General features: G+C 34.8%; 3 protein-coding genes across 3 annotated transcripts; 2 read left to right on the top strand and 1 right to left on the bottom strand.

Moving 5' to 3' along the window:
- The first annotated feature begins 4,290 nt into the window (after nucleotides 1-4,290).
- Nucleotides 4,291-5,321, top strand: LOC144449353 (adenosine receptor A1-like). The gene is made up of 2 exons (XM_078139880.1): nucleotides 4,291-4,452; nucleotides 4,968-5,321. Exons 1-2 carry the CDS (start codon nucleotides 4,291-4,293, stop codon nucleotides 5,319-5,321), a joined length of 516 nt encoding a protein of 171 aa, XP_077996006.1.
- Nucleotides 5,322-7,405: 2,084 nt separating this feature from the next.
- Nucleotides 7,406-11,265, bottom strand: LOC144448848 (derlin-2-like). Its single transcript, XM_078139157.1, has 6 exons — nucleotides 11,140-11,265; nucleotides 10,654-10,719; nucleotides 9,640-9,807; nucleotides 8,686-8,881; nucleotides 8,243-8,333; nucleotides 7,406-7,850 (listed from the first exon to the last, which is right to left on the bottom strand). The coding sequence occupies exons 1-6, from the start codon at nucleotides 11,230-11,232 to the stop codon at nucleotides 7,715-7,717; spliced, it is 750 nt and encodes a 249-aa protein (XP_077995283.1). The 5' UTR covers nucleotides 11,233-11,265; the 3' UTR covers nucleotides 7,406-7,714.
- Nucleotides 11,266-11,592: 327 nt separating this feature from the next.
- LOC144448846 (sin3 histone deacetylase corepressor complex component SDS3-like) lies at nucleotides 11,593-23,441 on the top strand. The gene is made up of 11 exons (XM_078139156.1): nucleotides 11,593-11,731; nucleotides 12,451-12,517; nucleotides 12,933-13,080; nucleotides 14,239-14,298; nucleotides 15,045-15,141; nucleotides 15,482-15,577; nucleotides 16,171-16,232; nucleotides 17,200-17,238; nucleotides 18,035-18,062; nucleotides 18,453-18,649; nucleotides 19,167-23,441. Exons 1-11 carry the CDS (start codon nucleotides 11,620-11,622, stop codon nucleotides 19,260-19,262), a joined length of 1,002 nt encoding a protein of 333 aa, XP_077995282.1. The 5' UTR covers nucleotides 11,593-11,619; the 3' UTR covers nucleotides 19,263-23,441.
- Nucleotides 23,442-23,479: the final 38 nt, after the last annotated feature.

Below are 23,479 nucleotides of genomic sequence, written 5' to 3'. Positions count from 1 at the left end.
TGCATGGATGCAGTTTAGTTTGGATGTGATGACCCGAATTTTACAAAGTTCGAATGTCGGTGTTAATGACGAAGTCGCCCTATTCCAGCAGGTAGAGAACTGGCTATTGGACGAAAGTCGTGCGGCGTCACTCAAAGAAAACACGACGACACTTGGTTCGCAGATTCGCTTCGCGCAAATGACTCCATACCAACTGCACGAAGTCGAAAACTCGCAACTGGTGCGACGATCTGGTAGCCATTTCAGTCAGTTTATAAGCGAGGCGTACAAGTTTCATCTCTTAAACAAACAGCTATCAGTTTTCGAAACTGAGAAATTCTCTCCTCGCATTTACCTTTCTCAAATAGACGGCAACGTCATTCGAAGACTTCAGTGGAAGGCCATTCCAACACGGGAACGAGGACAAGCAAAATATAACTGTGTTGTCTATTCACGACACGGTACGAAAATGGAATCCTGGGGTTTAGAAATATCCCAGTTATCTCCTACGCATATGCAAGATGATGTCGAATCTTCTCCAAAACGCACAGTGATTTTTCGTCTCTACCCAAACCGAGTCCATGCCAGTTACACGTATGAGATACGGATCGTTTTAATCGATGGCCGGCCAAATAGCGGAGGTTACCAGGCGTATCGATGTGAGACTTTTAACGGGCGTCTAGAAACGGACGTTCCTAGTTCTGGTTACACCTACATGAAAACTCCCGTGGCTGTCCCAATCAGTGACGTCATTGTACGTGAAGAATTGCAGTTTTTCGCAGAAATTAAGATTCATGAACCAAGAGTTTTGACAGAAGATGACAATGAGAATTGATAATGATAGAGATTTGTATCCATCGACGATAGTCGAAATTTCACTTGGGTTCTGAAGAGCTATGCAATGCAAATTTACGGACACGTTACATTTGAAGTTGAACACGGAAATATTACAAGTGTGCTATTAGACGTTTATGTTCTCAAAATTATACTATATTTGTTTTTGTATAACAACTTTAGTCGTCGACGATTGGACGTTAGTCTCTGTGTATTATGTAATGCTATGTGGTTACTCCAGGTGACATGAACTCGACTCGGTATGTAAACGTCTGATTTATACACACACACACACACACACACACACACACACACACACACACACACACACACACACATTCTCTCTCTCTCTCTCTCTCTCTCTCTCTCTCTCTCTCTCTCTCTCTCTCTCTCTCTCTCTCTCTCTCTCTCTCTCCGCCCTCACCGGCCTCCAGAGGGGTTGAGGACGTCCCGTCACAGAGAACCTCACAGACTACTAGTGTGGCTAAGGCTATGCTTTGTTGAAATTTCAGTTTTCCTGTATTGCATATTTCCCTAGACAAATCAAAGAACATATTTGATTCCATGCCATTATCCAAGTAATATTTATTGTGAAATGTTCGTAGCTTTTTTTCTTTTTTTTCGTCGCTTTTTTATATTAAATATTTGTTTTCAAACTGTATTTATATGTTGGTGAAGGAAGACCAGTAACTTTATTGAATTATGCCACCAAGTGGTAAATATCGGAGACATGGTGTTAATTATACTGAGAAGTGACATGTAGGTAATTTGTTCTCCCGCCACAAAACTAAACCACAGTCACTGTGCCAAATATTCCGTGCAAGGCTATGCCCTGTTTATGCGCAACAATGGTTGCAATGGAGTAAAACAATTGTACGTAATTAAGAAATAAAGTTTCCATTAAATACACAGTATACAGTAACGTTGGTCTTTTATTCTATAAGCTAACAACCCCCCCCCCACACACACACACACACACACACAAGTTTTCGTGTTTTTGAAGCATAGCCCCACTCACTCCAAGATCTAGTCAGTTCATAACTTATGTGATGAAAATATTTTGAAAATATTTGGTTTTCATGCTATGGTGTAATTACGAACGAAATCACTTGTACTATATGGGTGTAGCCAACGAGTAAATATTTGAATTTGTTCGAAAAAGCGGGGGGGGGGGGGGCATGCTCTTTCCCCCACCATTCTTCTGTATCTTCTCATCAAACGAGATATTGCACATTCACCATTAGATTAACCTATTAAACACTAAAAAATCCCATTATTATGACAGCGCTCGATGCTTCAACACTCTCAAAATTCCCTTCTCCACTTACCCACTTAGTTCCCCTTCCACAAACCAATACAACCCCACCGGAAATATCGTATGTAAACAGGTTTTTCGCACGAAGAGCTTCGTTGGCTTGTAGAGCTAACTTCTCGGTGTACCATGTCTGTAGCTTCAATACAGCATCTTTTGACCGCAAGGGGACGGGCAATGTGGATTTAATGAAAATGGACCTTAGGCGTTCCATCTATACTTTGTTCTCATAAATTAATATAAAGGGATTTAATTAAATATAAACTTTTTAATTAAGTACTCGGCCTTTCATTAACATTTTGTTCTAAATAAATATTAAAGTGTCGATTTAATTAGTCTCGCTACAAAAAAATACTATAAATCTCAGTCGCAAGTGAAAACTGTCTTGCAAAAATGAATGCACATCGGTACCTGTCCATCAACTATTAGTACACCTACCCTCCCTTTATTACAAAATTGTGAAAACATAAACCCGAGGACAGGTGATGAATGTTTATTTCTGCTGTTCAATTCCTAACGTGGATTTTCTTTCATAATTACCATGGCACAATATTGCTATATTTTATACGACACTTTTAATTTACATATTGAAATATCGTTATTACCTTACACTACAAAGTGACTCTAATCTCTAATTGTCACAAATAACTATTCGAAGGTTGCTGACAGTTTTTAGGGTTCACAGTCACATTCGAAGATTAAGTATTTTAAAATAGTAATTTCTCGATTGATGAGAAACGACGTACAGAATACAACTCTCTTACTGCTAAAGAACGCGTACGGTCTAGTAGGCCTATACCGAGTTGAGATAAGGACGAATTTTGGTATAACCGCTTCTATCTCGGAATAGGCGTGTAAAGTGTGATGTATTTTGAATTGATTCTCGGTTTGGGTTCAAACCGTTCAAACTAGAACAGCATGACTCTAGTAATTAACCTTGGCAATGAAAATAACCGCAAAGACACGACATTGCTAATCGTATGTTCCATTACCATGGCAATTGTGTGTTATTTGTAAATATGCGTAGTTTAGTGGAGAGTATCCAAGGTTACTGAAATGTTGCATATATTACCGCAGTTCATCATTTCGGTTTTACAGAAGCTTATCCTGAACTAACGTCATGATCAAAAGTCTTTTCAAAGGTATTCGCAAAATCCTGCCTCTTAAAACTTGATCTGGTAAAGGGTTTCAATTTTGAAAAGTACACCAGATGTGACTTTTCTTCTCGAATTGTTCACTTCTACAAATATGATAATTACATACTGTAGTCATAAAGAGAAGCAGGTAATGTTTTTATCTGTGAGTCAATATTTCGCCTTGTTGTTTTTATTGCGACAGAGAAGGTTTAGGATTGGACAGAAGCTTAGTCATGCATTGACAAAATTGCGCGATCACCATATTTGGAAGGGCGATGATCTCGTGACAACCGATATTTTGCATGAAATCCAGGGACGTACATTTTGTCCCTGATGAAACCAATCGGAATAATTCGATGACATTCCAAACCCCATTTTAATAGTAGGATCTAACAAGGTGCGTGTTATTACAAATTTTATGACGTCATCAGGCTACGAGGTCAGAAATTTAACAAAATCTGTGAGATTTTGTTCGGAATTATGTGCTGAAAAGTATGTTACCTCGTTGAATGGTTTGTTGCGTACATTCATTTTCTACATTTGATCAGACTTTGGGAGAAGAACTATATCCGTGGACGTTAATGAGTTTCTAAAAATCTAAAAATGGTCAATCATATCGAAAACTCCATTGTTGCCGATGTTTTCATCTCTTTGACGTCAATCGTGGGAAACATCCAAATTATCTACATTTTCATCAAATCACGAAAATTACGGACGAATGCTAATTATTTCTTTGCTTCGTTGACTGCATCTTGCATTTTGTCGTCTGTTATCGGAGTTCCCGCCAATATACTGTCGTACATGGGGAAACCTGATAACGAAAAAGCGTATGTATCGGTCAGTGCTATTAATATGTCGTTCTGTACCGTAGGAAGTTGGAGTCTGCTTGGAGCTGTTATCGATCGCCATCACATCACGGGTTGGAAGGTGGAAAATTCCTTTCGCTTTCAGAAACAAATTTCCGGCAAGATGATTGGGATTTTGTGTTTAATATGGTCGTTTGGAATATCTATTTCCCAAATTCCCGCCATGGGATGGAAGAAAAACACTCCAGACGATGTATCGCAGTTTTCGTATTTAGGAATAATTGATAAACGATACTGGTTATTTGTGACTGTGAGCGGTTTCTACGCCCCATTCGTTATAATGACAGTCCTTTTCGTTAGAATGTATTGCCTTGTGAAAGACCAGGTGAGATATCAGATCGATATATCTGTCTGTCTGTTTTGTCATGAAAAATGTTTCATGTTTTCTCCAGTTGTACGATAACAATATCAAAAATACTATATTTTGATCGACATTTTGCTTCGACGAATGTCATTATGATCTGCATGGTAGTTCATGTGAATCTATGTGTGCAATGATGATTTTCACATTGTCCATGTCAATCCAGCGATGACACTAATCACCATACTGAATTTACCGTAGCATGTACACTTGTAGACCAGTGTTTATACATGGATTTATTTCGTAAATATGCCTATAACATACTCAGCTGGTCTATAGTATAACTAATGTTAAAATCCATTGCACATTATTCTAGAAAGTACCCCCCCCCCCTCTTCACACCCCACTATAGCTACGAATAACTTGCTTTTTGATGTATAAGAAAATTAAGCATATGGAGGCACGGTTATAATATTCAGGGTTCTTTTTTCATGAATCTTTTACTGTAGCTAGCTGACAACCTATGCTTATACTTGCAGGTTCGACAAATCCAAGCCATGGAGATAGTCGACAAAAAGGCACAGAATTCGTATTACGAACGAGAAACAAGATCAGTTCGGGGTTTACTCATTCTCAGCGTTGCCTTCCTGTTGTCATGGTTACCACTCTGCATCCTGTACAACGTCATCTACTTTTGTTCATCATCTTGTCACATCTTGCCGATTATCGTCATCATTACGTCGACGTGTACCCACGTCTACGCGGCAATTCATCCAATACTGAGTATATATGCCTTGCAGGATTTCCGTAAAAGAGCTGTGCACTGTTGGACGACGATGAGTGAAAAAATTTATCCAGAAAACTGTCGTGATTTGAACGAATCCACCGTATAAGTAGTCTCATCATTCGCACGTTCTCCCAGTACATTACTTTTCATCACAGTTGCGACTACGTCAGACTCAGTATATTACATCATCTTTTAAATATACATGTCTGTGTACGTTGTATGATATCTACGAAGTCACTTTTAAAGTAGTGAAATACTTTATTTCTGGTGTCACAATACTGCTTATACATGTTGCTATGGTAACCGGTCATATAGTTTCTAAAACTGTGCGTTTGGAGTAGAAATTCGTTCTTGATTAAGACAGCCTATGATATGACCCTCTGGAGTCTGTGATTTGTACGAACGGATAAAAATAATGGATAATTTTGAGGACAAGTTTATCTACAATTCTGTCAGAGATCTGATTTTGTTATCCAAACATTAACCCTAATCCAAAACGTGAATTTGAACAGTGGATACATTAATTGTTGCACTGACTGACTGATATGTTATGGATAGGAAAAGTTAAAGGCCAATTATTCAGTCCCAGGTTTTTGCATTAGTGTTATCTTATCAGTGGAACCAATAGGATTAAAGAGGGCCAGTCATATGTTCTGTACTAATTTTTTATAAACTCTGCCAGACAACTGCTTTTCTCCTCTACCTCTTAATCCTAATCTGAACTGGGCCTTTCATACATTGAATGGATCGAAATAATGATGGGGTACAGAATAACTTGATTATGAGAAAGATGCAAAAGAAGACATCAATACTAAAATTAAAATCTATTTAATGACGGCATATGTACTAAAATACGATGACAACAAAATATGGTATTTACAAAGTTAAGATAACTTATGGACAACCAGCAGTGATGACTAAGCGGCTGACAGAGTAAAGTCTAACGAATCCATTTTGTTCAAATCATTGTTTTTTGACCCTGGAGAAGACCTCCCATGTCGGGTCAAAACATAGCCAATACAGTTATGACGTAGGACTTCGTCGTTTTCTTTTATCAAACACGATTGGAATGGTCTGGTTGTTTGGTGCAACAACAACGTACATGTCTTTTGCAGGTTTCAAAATATAGGAACAGTAGTGTGTACAGTAATGCAAATATACAATGAGTACATTATAATTATATTCTTTTTGTTCTGGAGAGATGTGAGGTTATGAGGAATACATGTATGATAATAAAGATGTCAAAATAAATTGACAAAATGATGGCCTCTGACAAATTCTGGTATACTTAAAGAGTTCATTATTTTGAAGTCCAACAGATAGTACAGCAGAAATACTCCTCATCAGAGCTTGTCGACTTGCTACATGGAATCAAACTGAACCAGGTCAAATGATTAGTTTTATTTTTTGACGGTGTACTTATGGTAGATATACATGTATAAAAGTTTTGATGACAATCAATATCACAGCAGGAAGTGTTTCTAGCCATATAGACATTTAGAAAAAGTCTCAGCTGAGCTGCCTCAGTAGGCCTAGTCTAGTACATTACACAGTGGACTGTGGGCCATGGGAGTATTGTATTGGGGCTTGTACATAGGAATTATATACAGTAGCATATAGTGTTCTGTATATATGGAGAATATACTTCATAGTAAACTAAACAGTTTGAATGTTTACAACATTCTTGCAAGTCAGCGCACACATTTCTACTGAAGCAGTGTGTCTTGGGCAGTGTCGTAAAAGAGGCTGTAGTTTATGACGATGCTATACAATAAAGAGTCAAGAGTTTCTGCTAAGATATTTCCCCCTGACTTCACTGCCTCAGTAGGTCCGGTAAAGTGCTTCTGGCCAGACATTTTGCTCAGACCTCACTGAGCTGCCTCAGTAGGCCGATTTAAAGTGTTTCTGGCCAGACATTTTGCTAAGACTTTGCAAAGCTGCCTCAGTAGGCCTAATCCATAATACTAATTATCACATGTTGAGTCACATGACCATAAATGATAATTAGTATAGTTGGGCCTATTGAGGCAGCTAAGCAAAGCCTAAGTAAAATGTCTTGGCCAGAAACATGTTACTATGAAGAATGTACATGTACATTCATCTAAATTATAATGGCAAGATAAATGTTTGGGTTATGGTAACAACAATAAGGTGAACTTCCCATACATGTACATTTCGTTATTACTTGCTTTTATTGAAATTACACGTACAGATATATTGGATATAGTATATTTGAATTTTCATCCAGTAAAAATGTATGTTTAAACATGTTTGGTGATTTCAGTGAAATGCCAAACAAAACACAACAACAACACAAATAACAAAACAGATCAAAGGTCACTGCTTTTCGTAGTGCATCATGTCAAATCTATGATGTATGTAGAAGTTTGAAAAACCAAGATATCTTGAGGGTAAAAAACCTGAGACATCTTGAAGGTCGAATTTTATTTCTTAAATACTTTGTTCTGTCCATAAATACAATATGAGTCAAGGTCAGTGTCATTGTTCTTGTTCTTCTTGTCTGTCTTCAGCCCCTAGTCTGTTTCCACCACCCCATGCAAAACCACCTGGTCTCTCTTCTTCTGGCAGTTGTTGGTAATCAGGGTCTTCAACAGGGCCATCAAATATGGATTTTCTGAAATCAAACATAACATAAATTCAATGAAATCACACATATATTTTGGAACTAAAACATAAATTCAATGAACTCGAATATAAATTTATTGAAATGAAACATACATTTTGGATATAAAACAAATATTCAATGAAATCAAATACAAACTTATATTGAAGTGAAACATACATTTGGGCAATAAAACAAATATTTCATGAAATCATTCTATATTCAAACAAGATTTTCTCTGAAATTACACATTGAGCTTCAAAATATCCTAGAATGAGCTTTTGGCAATTCCTATAATAAAACAAACTTTTTAGAAATCAAACATATTTTGTGTGATGAAAAATTACTTTTTTTGAAATCAAAAAGAAATTTCCCATTATCAAATAGTTAGAGACATTACTTACAAAAATCCTGGTGTTTTTAAGAGTTTGAAGCCACCTGGTTGCTGTGGAAACACATCTTCTAGGAAATAGTACACATGTCCTACAGCTATGCCTAGAAAATAAGTGAAAAGTAAATTATAAAAGTAGAAGGGAAATAAGCCGAGGATTAAAATATAAAGGCAGGAATATAACCTAAAATACAAAGTTGGTTTTACATGAACTAACAATAAAGAAGAATGGACAATACAGTTGCAGATGACAGAGGGATTGTTCACTGCACGTAAGTGTTACATCGTTTGCTGTTGTAAATCCTTGCCAAAGCTTGTTCCTATGATTCTATCACAGTATCAATATCATTATCATGTATAGTCTGCCTATCGATTGATTACAATCACAACTAACTACAACAGAATTCATACCATTACAGAGTTATGTTTTGAGGAGATTAGAAATCACTGACTTACCCATAACGTCCACAATAATAGAATTACCAAGGAGTAGCGAGAATGCCAGGAGAACCCATGGTAAGTATGGTGCTTGGAAGTTCATCAAACCAAAAAAGTTAAGTCTGACATAAGGGTTACGTCGACTCCAGATATAGACCAACATCAATGTGAAAGCTTGGCCCAAAAATACAAGGTTTACAAAAAGAGCAATTAACTATGGAAAAATATTGTTAAGGAAAACTCTCAAGCTGTTGTTTTACGGAAAGCATTTCTGCAAGAATGAATATTCATGGCCTCTGGTTCATAATTATTCATGAAAATTTCTACTTGCAGTCACAAGATTTCTCGGAAGTGAATCCCAAATTTCAGCTGATATCTCATCAGCATCTCAACATCTTGTCATTTCTGAGATGTCTTACTTGTAACTATGGAAACAGTTTCTAAGATGTTTCACCCACAAAGATTTTTCTATGGCACTTTATGAAATGCTTTACTAATGAAGTTTGAAAGGAAATAGTCACAGTAAGGATAAATGTGAAAACAGAAATGCAGAATACTAGATCTAATGTACATAAATGGTTTTTGGAATGACAGAAAAATACAGGAGATTGTGTCATTACAGTTAGGGATGGTAGCAGGACAAGATGAAATAATTGTTCCTGAGATGCTTTGCTCAATAAGCTGCATTTCTAGTGGAATAATTTCTAGATGTTTCATTTTCAAATACTCCCATCCTTTGCAAATAAGTATTGTCTCTCTCTCCCCCCCCCCCCCATTTTTGGGGAAGGGGTTTGACCAAACACTTAATCGTCTTTCTACTAGGGTGAGGGTGGGTGGAGATATTTGTACTAAGTTGGGAAAATAGGATTAAAAAGGTTATTCGACAAATACTGATGGGAGAATATTTCCGGCCAAAATCTCCATATTATCAAAGAACCTTTCGCATCAGTGAATACACTCTACAAAGGATACTGTCATAACTGTACCACCAAAAATAAACATAAAGAAAAAGTCAGCTGTGCGCCCTCTGAATGATCCTTCTTCCAACATACGACAATACCTATATGTAAATATCATGTTGAATAAAAAGTTGAAACCTATTGTCCCAAAAAACAGGAAATTTGTGACAAGCCTCCATCCCTGTCAACAAAGATAAAAGATAGAATTCAATACATCACAGTGACAACACAAAACTTTCATGGCTAGCATGGTAGATTTGGAAATTTACAATTTGTACTAAATGACTCATTACAGATTATCAATCGTGAAATGGATTACACTACCAAGGTTTACTTTTTGTAATAAATTTAAAAGAGAAATCATTGCATTGATTCAAAAGAATTAATGACAGAACCCCATGATGTGTGAGTGAAAGAGTGGCGTACATGTACATGTACTTAGAGTATTAGCATGAGTGCTTGGAGTGTTCTCTACAGTCATACTTTTACAAGTCTGGTGAGTGAAAGTGTCATTGAAAACACTTCAAACAAGGAAACAGATACCATCCTGGCATCAAACCTGACACTCACACACTATGGAGTCCTGTTATTACTACATAAATTTATCAAAAACAGTAAAATCACAAAATTTACAAATATGTGCTCACGCTCTTGTGATTTAGTGTGTATGGAATGATCATGCACTCATTTGCATACATGTATGCCATTTGCAATGAAAATTGGCATTGTACTGCAATGTAGACACACCAATGCAATTAATCACTAGGTACATATATTAATAATCCTTATTCCTCCATTTGTTGATGATTAAGCATATGAATATCTATGTTGCCATGGTAATTTAACACTGGAGGTTAGAAGAGGGAAATCACCATAGTGACTCATCAGATTATTTGTAAGAACGTGATTGGTCATTGGCAACTTATTGCAAACTTTGGTGTACAATTGAGAATATCATTAAAAGTCTTGATTTCTAAAACTGATGACTGTGTAGAGCTGAGTCATAATACAAATTAAACACAGTTACCTGGTATTTAGTGAATATAAGGTCTGGGTTAAAATACAGTTGAAATGGAGTGATCACATCGAGTTGCTGTAAGAAAACAGTGGAAAATTCAGGGAACATATTGTTTTTCAGTTTATGTGATTATTAATAACTAACATGACAAAACGAAAGTAACAACAATTATTACTTTGCATACATTTTCACGGAAAAAAATACCTCAGAATATAATATTTTTCTTCTCCGTTCTAGAATACACTGATCTGAACATAAAATAATTGCTTAAACTACTTTGGTACAATGTTTATGATTAACTATTAGTGATCATACAATACAAGCGTATACTATTGCCATAGTCGACCCTATGGTACAGCGCTCCATGCATAACATGTTGTGAACTGGGAACTTCCGGGTTCGTGCACGCGAAGAAAGAAAATAATAATAGAGTTGGTGGAAAGCACGGAAAAGACACAAGATTCAGTTGTAAGAAAGATTATACAATATACTTACAACTGCAAGGGTGGTTAAAACACATGCTGTTGTATAAGCCCTAGTAATTGGCGGAGTTTGCATGTACTCTTGTTGGAACGATTGGAAAGCCATTTTGCCACGTCAGATTTGTACGCATGCGCCAATCCCTTCCAGAGAATTATGGGTAAATGCTTCACGGAAGTTAAAATGTACTTCGCGGATTTCAAATGACCTACCACAAAATGAGTACCTAACCTGTTAGAAAATCATATCATTTGTTGACATAAACATGTGAAAAACACCATATTTTGTCATTATTCGTTAGAAATTTTATGCCAGTCTAGAATTTTATGCTGGCTAATATATTAGTTAAACTTCTGTGTGTTCCAAACTTACGTTGTAGTGCGAAAATTATATTACAAGTTTTGACCATCTTTCAAAAAATGACCAAGTTCTGGGGTCTCAAAGCGCTTCTTTTGTTGTCATTGGATGGAAATCAGCAGCAGTTTTTAAGCAGCGATGGCGGCTTCTCCGTACTATTCACCAGGTGCGAGTAGCAGTAATTTCAACGAAGACCTGTCGGAAGATGAAGATAGCAGGTTCTACCGTAGTCCTCGGCAATCCGACGAAGGTTAGATTTAATTGTAGTCAAAATGAACGCACGTTTCTTTCTGAAATGTGTTGCTGAAAGTCGTTGTGTACGCGTCGTACAGTCAGGCTATGGGCTGTAACTGTGGGAATATAAATAACTCAACTCACGGCCTAGCACAATCGAGAAATTTTATTCTATGAAAATGTCAAAATCCAAGTGTTATCATTCGACAAAATTCACCTTAGCAGCACAAGTGGTGTTGTGAATATCATATTTAATGTTCAGTGAAAATTCTTCTACTGTCGTGTTTGTCAAAATAGGAATTTTCTATACCCCAGCGGTAAACACATGTTCGACACAGTTTTACAGTGTAGTACCACGTTTTGACAGGCCAGGATTGTTTCGAAAACAAAACGTAAAATTTTGATTTAGATGCCGAGGATTAAAATCGATCAAGGGGTTGAAAATGTTTGAGAGCGCTAAACTAATAAATATCAAAAAATTTAGTTGTTAAAGTTTAATGGGGAAACATGGGGTACCATAGCGTGTGTTAACACTGACCCCATCATGTTTCTGGGGGAAGAGTCAAGACAAAATGCTAAAAATTGTTTACTATAAAATGTTATATGACCTAATTTTAAAAGCGTTTGAATTTTTACTTTTCACGAGGTTTATTTTATATTGATTGAATTTTGTCATCTATGTATTTTTAAAAAAAAATTGTGTTAAATGTGACATTTTTACTTATATACCAACAGACACGGAAGATGCTAGTGAAACAGATGTAGCGAAGTTAGAAGAGGAATTTACGGTTATGAAAGAACAGTAAGTATTCTATTTAGTAAGTTATGTATATATTATATATATCTTGTCTTTTGATAAAGATGTTTTATTATTTATATTTTAACGTTTTAAGATTTAATTCTAGGAAATAACATTTTTTTTATCGAAACATTTTGCAGAAAGTTTGACAAACCATGGACTTATATTATATATACCCATGTACGACTGAAAATCGTCAGAGTTGTCAATTTTTTTGATAACATTCAGTACATATGTTTGAAAAAATTTCAATAATTCAATCTAATTATCCCAAACTGCTAAATAGTTTACGTTAAATAGGGTATTTAGACCCATACTTTATTGATTGATTAATTTAGATATGCAATGAAGTCTGTTCTTGTGGACGATTTGTGTTAAAATAATCATAATCTTTGACCATTTTCTTTAATATCAACAGAGTATACCAAGAAAAAGTGACACAATTAAAAAAACAATTACAACAGCTTCAGGATGGTACCCACCCTGAATTAAATAAAAAACTGAGGAAAATTGAACAGCAATATAAAGACAGGGTGCGTATTTGTGATGCAGCTAGAATGTTTGAGGTAAGTGTCATTACTATGCCATCAGTCCAGTGATCAGGGATGTAGTTACAGCTAAAATGATGTTGCCTTGGTGTTTTATTCATGTAACATGACATTTTTTACACACCCTCAGACAACTTATAATTCAAAAGAAACAATTACATAGGTGCCATGCACAGTGGTGATGTAGAAATAGTCAAGTTGAAATGTTGATTATCAATTAGAAAATAAAAATTGCAGCCATTAAAATCATCAAGTCCATGTGTAATGTTTTCATTACAAGCCTCTTTTTACTGCAGTGTTAAAGAATAGCAGTGCTTATCAGTGTTCAATGTGATTGGGCAAAGGATCCTACTGTGTTTATTGTGTCTGTTATTACTAGTCTAGAGTTTAAATATGTCTAGCTGTCATAAACGTGATATCCCATGCTTGAAACATGAAACCTCATTCATTTTAGCTACAATTTTAGAAGTAGCTGGTGAAATTGGAAAAGTAGGTGGGTGGTTTCTGTGAGGGAAACCCACAATAATGGTTGAAAGAAACAATTATCTGAAAAAGTAGCAGACAAGGAATTGTGGAGTAGTTAGTCTTTTTGTTGGCTATCGGCTTTTATCTCTGTTCTCTGTTGCTTGCTCAGTGTTCTGACTAAATTCAACCATCTCATGTAGACATACTTGTATGCCAAATTGAGTCAGTCATTTTGCAAAGGTTTTTTGATGTAAAAAAAGAGAAATTATTTTCAGTCATGATAATGTCAGAGGGGAGCTCAGATGTTTAGAATCCTTGAGAACTGTAGTAGTATTAACTTATTGGAAATAACAGAAAAATATCTGATAATACTGGTGAACATATTTTTATGTCATGCAAGTAATGTATTTGTATTGTTGTTATTTCTGTGATAGGTTTACCAATAATCCTATGTCCAAATTTGATCCCTTTCAACTTGATGTCTTGTTTTAATAAATTGTTCAAAAATGTATTTTGAAATGTTTTTGGAAAGTTTTTACAAAAAAATATTCAGACTTTTGTATTATAGACATTATATATAATACTAGAAATCTTTGTATATCACAGAGAATAAATAAAAAATTGGTAACAAGGCTGTGGTTCATTCATGTTTATTCCATAATTTTCCTTTGACCTTACCTCATTTGCATGTATCAATGTTTTCATTAACAGTTAGAGTTTGTTGAAAGAGAGTACATTAAAGAAAAGAAAGCATCTGTCAAGGAATTTGAGGTAAGAGAAAATAAGTTAACTGCAGTCACATCGAAATAAACGTTTCCGTGTGATATCATATATAATCAAATCAGACATCTATTTACATGTATTCATGTATATGTCTTTGTTCCTGTTTAATTGGAAATGTAATTCAGAAATAAACTTTTGTGTTTACTTTGTTTTAAGAAAATTCTTGAAAATAGAGGTCAAAATGTTATCAAAATCATGTCATTTTGAGAATCTCATTATATATGCCGCCACATACTGTTTTTAACTGTTGGTGAACTAAAAGATTGTCAATTCCCTTGAAGACAAGATGATGGATCGTCAAATTTCTTCTTCAAAAGGAGAAGTTGCAAACTTTCATGTGGCAAAGTTTGGAGAGATTTTAAGAACTTTAAATTTTAGTGAAATCCATCTCAGAGGTACATTCAATCTTTAAAACATCATAAACAGTGGTTTATTCTAAGTTTGTTGGAAACTGTTAAATGTAAAGCGTAAGTTATGTTATACACAGAGCACTTATACTGTAGCATATTAGCTTATATTAGCTTGTATTTTAAACTTTCTCCCTAGGGGTATTTGTTCGTACACAACTAAGTACAAGTTGGTCTTCTTACTCCTTAGGGGGTATTTGTTCATACACAACTCAGTACAAGTTGGTCCTCTTACTCCCTAGGGGGTATTTATTTGTACATAACTAAGTACAAGTATTCTATGATGTGGGGCGATCACTGGCAAATAATGTGAAGTCTTTATTGCAGGAAAAGAAAATAGATTTAAAGGAAAATCTGATTGCAGAGCTGGAAGAGAAGAGGCGAGCCATTGAAGGTGAAAGGCATACTATGGAGTTGACAGGAGGTATGTTATTGTTTCTATGGTAATTTCTAAATATAGATTGTGGATATCATTGAAGGCAGAGGATTTCAAGTAGCATTGCTATCATTATGACAGAATATTAGTCATCCCGTAACCATGGTAATCAGAGCTTGATTCATAAGTTAACCGTGTAATAGTGTTTTAATGTTTGCAGCAATTCCATTAAATTGATCTTTTTGGAGTATTTTGTAGAGAAATAACTATTCCTATAATTAATTGAGAAGATTTTAATTTTAGTCAACCACTGTGATCAAGCAAGTGTAAGAATGAGGGAGATTCATTTCTCCTTTTGATGTGAAATATTATGTTTTGGTATTTTCAGACTCTATGGAAGTGAAACCTGTGATGACTAGGAAACTTAGGAGGAGGCCTAATGATCCAGTACCTTTACCAGAAAAAAGAAGGAAACCCTCACCTGATATCCTTTATGATTGCCAAAACAGCCAGTGGATGAAAGTGTGTGTGTGTGTGTGTGTGTGTGTGTGTGTGTGTGTGTGTGTGTGTGTGTGTGTGTGTGTGTGTGTGTGTGTGTGTGTGTGTGTGTGTCTGTCTGTCTGTCTGTCTGTCTGTCTGTCTGTCTGTCTCTGTCTGTGTCTGTAAGTGTGTGTGTGTGTCTGTGTGTCTGTGTGTGTGTGTGTGTGTGTGTGTGTGTGTGTGTGTGAATGTGTGAATGTGAATGTGAATGTGAAAAAGGTGTATTTGAACCACCATTGTTGTTATTAAGAGTCGTGTATATAATTCAATAATCCCGAAATAATATTCAAAATGACAAAAAATATGTATGGAAAGCTGTGATGTTTTAATCTTCACTTTGAACTGAACATTATCAAGTTGAAAGAACATGTTCTGAGCTTTTCAAGTGTTAGTAAGACTTACACAAACATTAACTATAGAAACAACTTCATAAATATTAAAGGGCAAGTCAAGCCATTATGTGGGTGTTTGACATTATTCATACTTTGATATTTATGAAAAAAAATATGATGTCATAGATTTCCTTGACTTTTTCACCTCATCTTAATTTCCTACTGACAGACGACGAAATTATGGAAGATTTGAAGACATTGAATAAGGTGAGTTTTATGACAAACAAACTGCTTTATTTGTAGTATGATTGCATGTATGAGAGATGGACCAACATCATTGAAGTATATAATGAATAAATACAGCTAGGATTGTATTAAAAGATGTGTAGAAAACATAGGTAAAACAGTTCGCCAAGCTGTAATGTTTTGAGTCGTAACTTTATCAAAAACCTAGTCTAACAATTTTGATAGGTTTTATTACTTGAAATGTTAATCAAACTACATTTTAGAGAACTGCTTTACCTGTGTTTTTTCTAAACTTCACTGAATTATAGTTGTAGGAGCTATTGTCACCACAACTAGACAGCCACTGTACTTGTATTTCTATCCCCTCTCTGTCTGTCTGTCTGTCTGTCTGTCTGTCTGTCTGTCTGTCTGTCTGTCTGTCTGTCTGTCTGTCTGTGTCTGTCTGACTCTTTCTTTCTGCCTCTGTGTGTATGTATGTATGTATGTATGTATGTATGTATGTATGTATGTGTGTCTGTGTATGTGTGTGTATGTATGTATGTATGTATGTATGTATGTATGTATGTATGTATGTATGTGTTTGTGTGTGTGTGTGTATGTGTGTATGTGTGTATGTGTGTATGTATGTATGTATGTATGTATGTGTTTGTGTGTGTGTGTATGTGTGTATGTATGTATGTATGTATGTATGTATGTATGTATGTATGTATGTATGTATGTATGTATGTATGTATGTATGTATGCATGTTGTGTGTGTGCTTGTGTGTCTCTGTTCGTATGTACTGTGTATACTTTATGTATAAAGTCCAGAGTAAATCAAAGTACTTTCATATGTTGATGGTATGCCAGTAGAACTCAAAAAATATTAAAGTGGATACTAAATGAATGGCACCCGTATTTAGTTGTACATGTACCAACCATTTTGTACACAATTTATGATAAGTGTTATCAAATAGTAAGTGACTCATACTCAACACTTTTATTTCAGAAAATTTTGAAAAGCCTTAAGAATATGAAGGATTCACAGGTGTGTTGGGATTTCTTATTTAATTTCATAGTTCATAAAGTTGTTTTATGTATGAATTATATACTTTAAATCTAGATATTATCATTAAACACAAAGTTTTGTTGAATTTACTGAGAATATGGTGTGTGTTACTATTGTTAGTGGTGGGTCAAATTGATGTACACAGCATATTGCCAACACCCATTGAAAAGATACTTCAAAGACAATGATTCTTTTATTACCCTGGTCGTTGAGCCTTCAGTTTTCTAAGATAGATACATACTAAAACTCTTGTCGCAGCATGTTGATACAACAGTGATAAGCTATTGAATGGATGTTGGTTTAATTATAATCTCAGTTTGGAGGTGTCTCTGAAAACTAGTTTATTTAGAGTTCCATGAACCTGCAGTGCTGTTTTGGGACTTCCAGTATTTACACTATCTTGATCACAGGGTGATTAGAATGGCACAACAGAGGAACCACTATCACCCACTTGTGTAATATACCACATTGAAGAACAATATATTTAGCTTGTGTCTATTTTAGTAAACCGAAGGCTGGATTACCAGTGTTGTAACTATGTTGACGGGATGCAGCTATAAAATGATAGAACAGGATCATGGCCTTAAAAGTGTTTGTTACTGTTTGTTAAACAGTTATATGTACAACCATTTTCTGTCCTATTTGGTCTTCAAGACTTAAGTTATGGGGACAGATTGTTCACATTTTGTATTTCTGAGTAAACATACCTTTGATCATGTTAGTTCTAATGTTTGTCAACTAGCAAAGTTTAATTCTAAATATTCTAACTTTGCAGGGCAAAAGTGTGTCTACAAGAAGAGCAAGTAAGTATTTATTCCATGTCATAACTGGTTTCATTTTAGTTAAACATTGAATTGTTTTGAGCTATGTTTTTAAAGGGGAATGCCACTCAATGAAATAAGGACATTTTCATAATGTGTTTTGGAGAGTCATTTCATGATTTTATATCACCTACAATTACTTGTGATTTCAGAGAAACATCAAATTGATCTTGAGCATTTACAGGGTATCTTTGCTATGTGCCATTGCAATGAATATTCATGCAATACGTTTTACACTGAAAGGAATAAGCACTTGGGAGTCATGAATATTCATTGTTTGACAAGTCTGAAACAAGGGTACTCATAATGAGTTGTATTCACAATCATCTATCAGTATCATGGAAATTGATCATATTTCTGTTTTTCTTCTAGATCATGCAACTAACGACAATTCCCCCCAGGCACATAACAACCACCATTCCAATTCTAATCACTCATACGAGTGTAGAATTGAAGATGGAAAGTTATTCTTTGACAAGAGGTGGTACCATCGAGGTCAGCCCATCTATTATGAAACAAAAGATTGTACAAAAATCAGTGGTATCATAGCATCAGTAGGACAGTCTGAGGTAGGTCAAAGGTCAATTAATCATCACCTGATTTGTTTCATGATTCTCGGTCGTGTGTGTTCATTTTTCGTAAATCATATTTAATCAACTATCGACGTGAATAGTTGATTTGAGATGATAGCGTAGAGTAAATGTTGTAATGGGGTTGTGCCTCATGTGGTACTTCTGATACAATAATAGGTAGACAAAATGCTGGAACACTTCATAGAAGGTTAAAGACATTGCCAAGTGAATAGAATGCATGGACAACAAACCCTGATATACCACAAAATAGAAATATGTGTACGCCAGGAAACCTTTCTTTATTTGAACATAGCGTCTGAAAATCAGAAAAATTTAATTATTTGTGTTTATAAACAATACACAACAAACTGTACAACAGTGGTTAATTCAAGTTTACAAATGGAATTATACTAGAATTCCCACAATGCATGGTTCAAGATGGCCAGTCTAAGTTCCCACAATGCACTATTCAAGATGGCAGGTTTGTAAGTTCCCATTTTCTTTTCTCTTGTAGGTTTCAATAAGAAAAACATGTGACAATTCCAAAATCCGAATATATGTATCTCAGCTTCAGAAAGGGAAATATGTGATTAAAAGGCGGACAACGTGACAAGCAGGGAGAGTATCACTTAAGTCTTTGTCATTTTTACTGCCAATTTGTACAAAAGTATTTTCTTTAAAAGTTTATTACAGGTTTTAATTACTTATTTTTTTTTTTTCAAATGTGGTATACAAATGTATATAAGAAAAAAACTCTTTTGTTAGAAGATGTAGTTTTGTGTAGTAGGAAAGTTGATATACAGAAAATATACACAGTATATGTTGTTACATAGATGAAAGTTCAAGTCCAAGAGCACATAGAGGTATAAAACAGTGATGTAAACAGTATATTAGAATTCATATATTCCATTTGTATGTATCAACATTTATTAAACTTATTCAGTATGCGTAGTTTGTCAACACTGCCAACATAATATAACTTTGTCAAATTTTTATAAATCAAAATATCTGAAGACTTCGTACATTTTTATAAACTTGATACTGAACTTGAAAAAAAGAAAAAAGAGATTCAACATTATTAGTAGACATACTGAATGAGGTTTTGATAATGTTGTGACGTTTGTGTTGTGGACTGACATACTTATTATATGGAGGTTTACTTTATCAGTTAGCTTTACTGTCCAATATTATTCCATGCCTTACTGTCCAATATTCCATCAAACAAGGAATAAAGTAAGGAACGTCTCAAACAAACCATGGAATATAGTATTGAATAGGACTGCCAGCTGTGAAGAAGGTAGTGAACCACTAACAATGAGCATTTAGTCTTAGACATGCGTCAGTAAGATGTATTGCCTTATAAGGTCAGCAGTCAATTTACACAAAATCTGAATGGGTATTGATTAGATAAGAGCGGCTTTGAACAGGGTATGTCAAGTCAGATCTTAGGTATTTTGAAAAACCTACATTAGAGAATATTTAGATGTGAATGGAAGTATCTATTAGTGACATTTTAGCTTTCCCGAAGACTGACTTTCCAGGTGATAACCGAATTCACATACCTCTCGCATTGTAAATATTGGCAATTGTCTTTTCATAATTGCACTGGTACTGAAATAATCAGGGGTATGATTTGCTTGAAACCATTACCTGTAGCCATGATTAACACGTCAAAATATATGAAAAAAATATTGAAACTGACTTTCTAATCGGACATATTCACAAAGCCATCTCTTCATAATCCATGGCCATTGCATCGAAATTGAAAAAAAAAAGGCCTCCTAATCTTGATAAATTCACAGCATACAAATGGAATAGTTGCCTTATTTCTTATTGTACACTTTGAGAATATTGTAAAAATTCATGAAAATAACCTTTCAATCCGTTGTATAGTTATCTTTCAAATATTAATTCATATAATAGCTTCTGTATATAATGTACTATGCTAGCAAAGAGTAATTATTGCAGTAGAAAGATGTAGTTTCAGGGCTAACATTGTAATATTTTCTGCAAATTTGTAAGAAACCCTGAACACACTGCACTACATTGTCAGTATTTGCTAGCTAGGCACAGTATTCAAGGTGTTCAAAAGCATGCTTTTTGATGATGGTAAGGGTATCATTGTAAGTTTTTAGTGCATATTAACAAGGTCAATTTGCATATTTACCATAATATTTGCATATATTCAGGATTCTAATGTTAATGTTAATTGTCCAGGACTTTTAACGTGAAATGTTCCTATCAAAATCAAACAGTTCTTTTAAAAGTTCAATAAGCCATATCACATGCCATTTCTTATTTTTTTTAATCCAACCTCGCATACATAATCATTACTATGCCAACTGAAGCATGTCCTTCAAAATGAACTTTACTGAGATTTTGAATAATCGTGAACAATTTGAATACTGTGTATGAAAAGCGATAAACATGTTTTTATGATACTAGCAGCCTACCCAGATTTTTGTATATCAACATTTTTTACTCTATTTCCATATATGTTGTGTGTATGTCTTTGTAATGTAAGTGTAAACTGTATGAATACTAGTATTAAAACATGCTGTAATTTAGTCTTACTCTTAATGCCCTGTTTGTCGGATGTTTTTGTAGCAGAAATTTGTCACAGTACTTTCTGAAAAACATTGTATTCCAAATTATTATTGGAGTTGTACATGTAGTATGATGGGCTCATCACATAGTGCTCACTTCTAATATTTGCCAAGCTTTGTACAGTTGGAAATTATCATTGCAATGATATGTTGTAAGTAATATGAAATTTTAGCATGCTAACTCTATCTACATTAACATTATAATTTTCACACAGGTGTTGATTTGCATAATATTAGCATATCATTGGTACAAGGATGTCAGTTTGCATGGCATTGCTTCATTAACATAAAATTATAACATGTTGATTTGCATAATGTTGCCATATAACAATTTGCATACCCATGATTTGCACAATGTTACCACCACATTAGCATTAAATGCCACATAGGTGGTATTTTTGCATAATATTGTCATATTAGCATATTATTGACACACAGGTGTTGCTTAGCATGACATTGCCATAGACTATCTGTATCAACTCAAAGTCATCTGTGTGACAGCAGTTACTAAGCCAAGCCATGTATGTGTACTTCAATAACAATAAAGATTTTTTGAATTTTATCTTGATATTAGAATTATCTCATGCTTCATTTGGTTTATTATAAAATTTACAAACAGTTTTAAGAACACCTGGCTCAAAAAGTTGGAAACTAGCTTTGGGCATATACAGAATAATGTTCCCTTATTGCAGAAGATACCGATTAGGGAGGTGGATTAGGGTAATATAAGGGAGTCTTGCCCTATTCATTTCCAAAACCCAACCTTAACCCAAACTCCCTAGCTTGCATATAAATTGTATCTGTTGTAAAGTCAGTCCACTATTTTACTTATTGCCTCCAGCTTTTATCAAAATGGTATGCTGCAGTAGTTTCAACAATTTTATTACTGTACCTCTGTTAGAAGAAAATAGAGAATTTCAGGTATTGCAAAAACTGTTTGGCAAAAGGCATGAAATTGATTTTCGTGACCAACGATATTAACTATTAAACAAAATATCTTTTAAAAAAATAATAATATAGTACTCATGCTATGGCCAAATTATGTTTTATATTTGCTGATTGTTACATGTATTCTAGGATCACAATTATCTGAGTGAATCGTCATCTTCTGAGTTTATATATTCTCTACAAGGTTTCGTGGTTGACCTTGTAACTTATGTAAGTGTTCTCTTCTCACAGCCTGTGAACTCAATATTTCAAACTCAGTGTTTTAGATGCATACCATGCACAGAAGCTGATTCGCTGATAAAGTCACATGCTGCCTATATTAATTGATCACTGGATGTGACCTTAGTAATTTGCCTTATATGGAAATTTGACCTTTGTATAAATAAACCTCAATGTCAACAGTTGATATGCTAATTTTATGCTGAATTTGCCTCGGGTTGTAATAATAAAGTGTGGCCAAAAATACTAAGTTTTAAAGACCGAGTTCACAGGCTGTGGGGTGAGAATGCTGGCAAGGTTAACCACACCAGTCTCAGCGTATATACAGAGCCTAGAGTTTGTATCATCTCTGTGCCACAACCCACCCATTGATGTATGTATGTCTCATTGAAATATAACATGGTCATGTGAAAGAACTTTTCATTAAAACCTTCAAGCATTCAACACTTTCAGCATTTTGCAGTTGTATTTATTGAGAAAGTTATACTAAATTATAGGATGAATATTGGTTGGATTTCTGTAATGGATCATTGAAATCAGTGGAAGTTCATTGAAATGCCTTTATTTACTTTGGTGTTCCCAGGTGACACAACTGGCAAGTCTGTGTAATTTTCTTCCCATCATGCCTGTGGCAGATCACAATGTAAAAGTTAACTCTGAGACTAAGCAATACACATCATGGCCTTGTGTTAGTTGACCACAATGCTCTATATATGCGGTTTACAACACAAGCCCCAATCAATGTACAATTCACACTGCATAACCATACATACTCTGCTAGTTTCACTTCCTGTATTCAAAACCTTAGTGAAGTATACATAAAGAGTTGAATATTGTTATTTTCCAACAACTTACTATGTTATGTTATTCCAAGTAAAAGATATGTTGTCACTGGTAAATTTATTTTATAAAACATCCATGTTTGATAGATTTTGATGTAGCATCTGTCAACAGCTGGGGGTTTCTATGTGTAGTACTTGTGGTATGTACTGTTCAACAATTGCCTCTATCTGTGTACAGCATTTATTCATAATAAAATACTTCATAAGAAAGT

This window comes from Glandiceps talaboti, chromosome 18 (genome assembly GCF_964340395.1).
Source record: "Glandiceps talaboti chromosome 18, keGlaTala1.1, whole genome shotgun sequence".
NCBI classification, from domain to species: Eukaryota; Metazoa; Hemichordata; class Enteropneusta; family Spengelidae; genus Glandiceps; species Glandiceps talaboti.
This window is presented reverse-complemented; position numbering and strand designations above follow the sequence as displayed.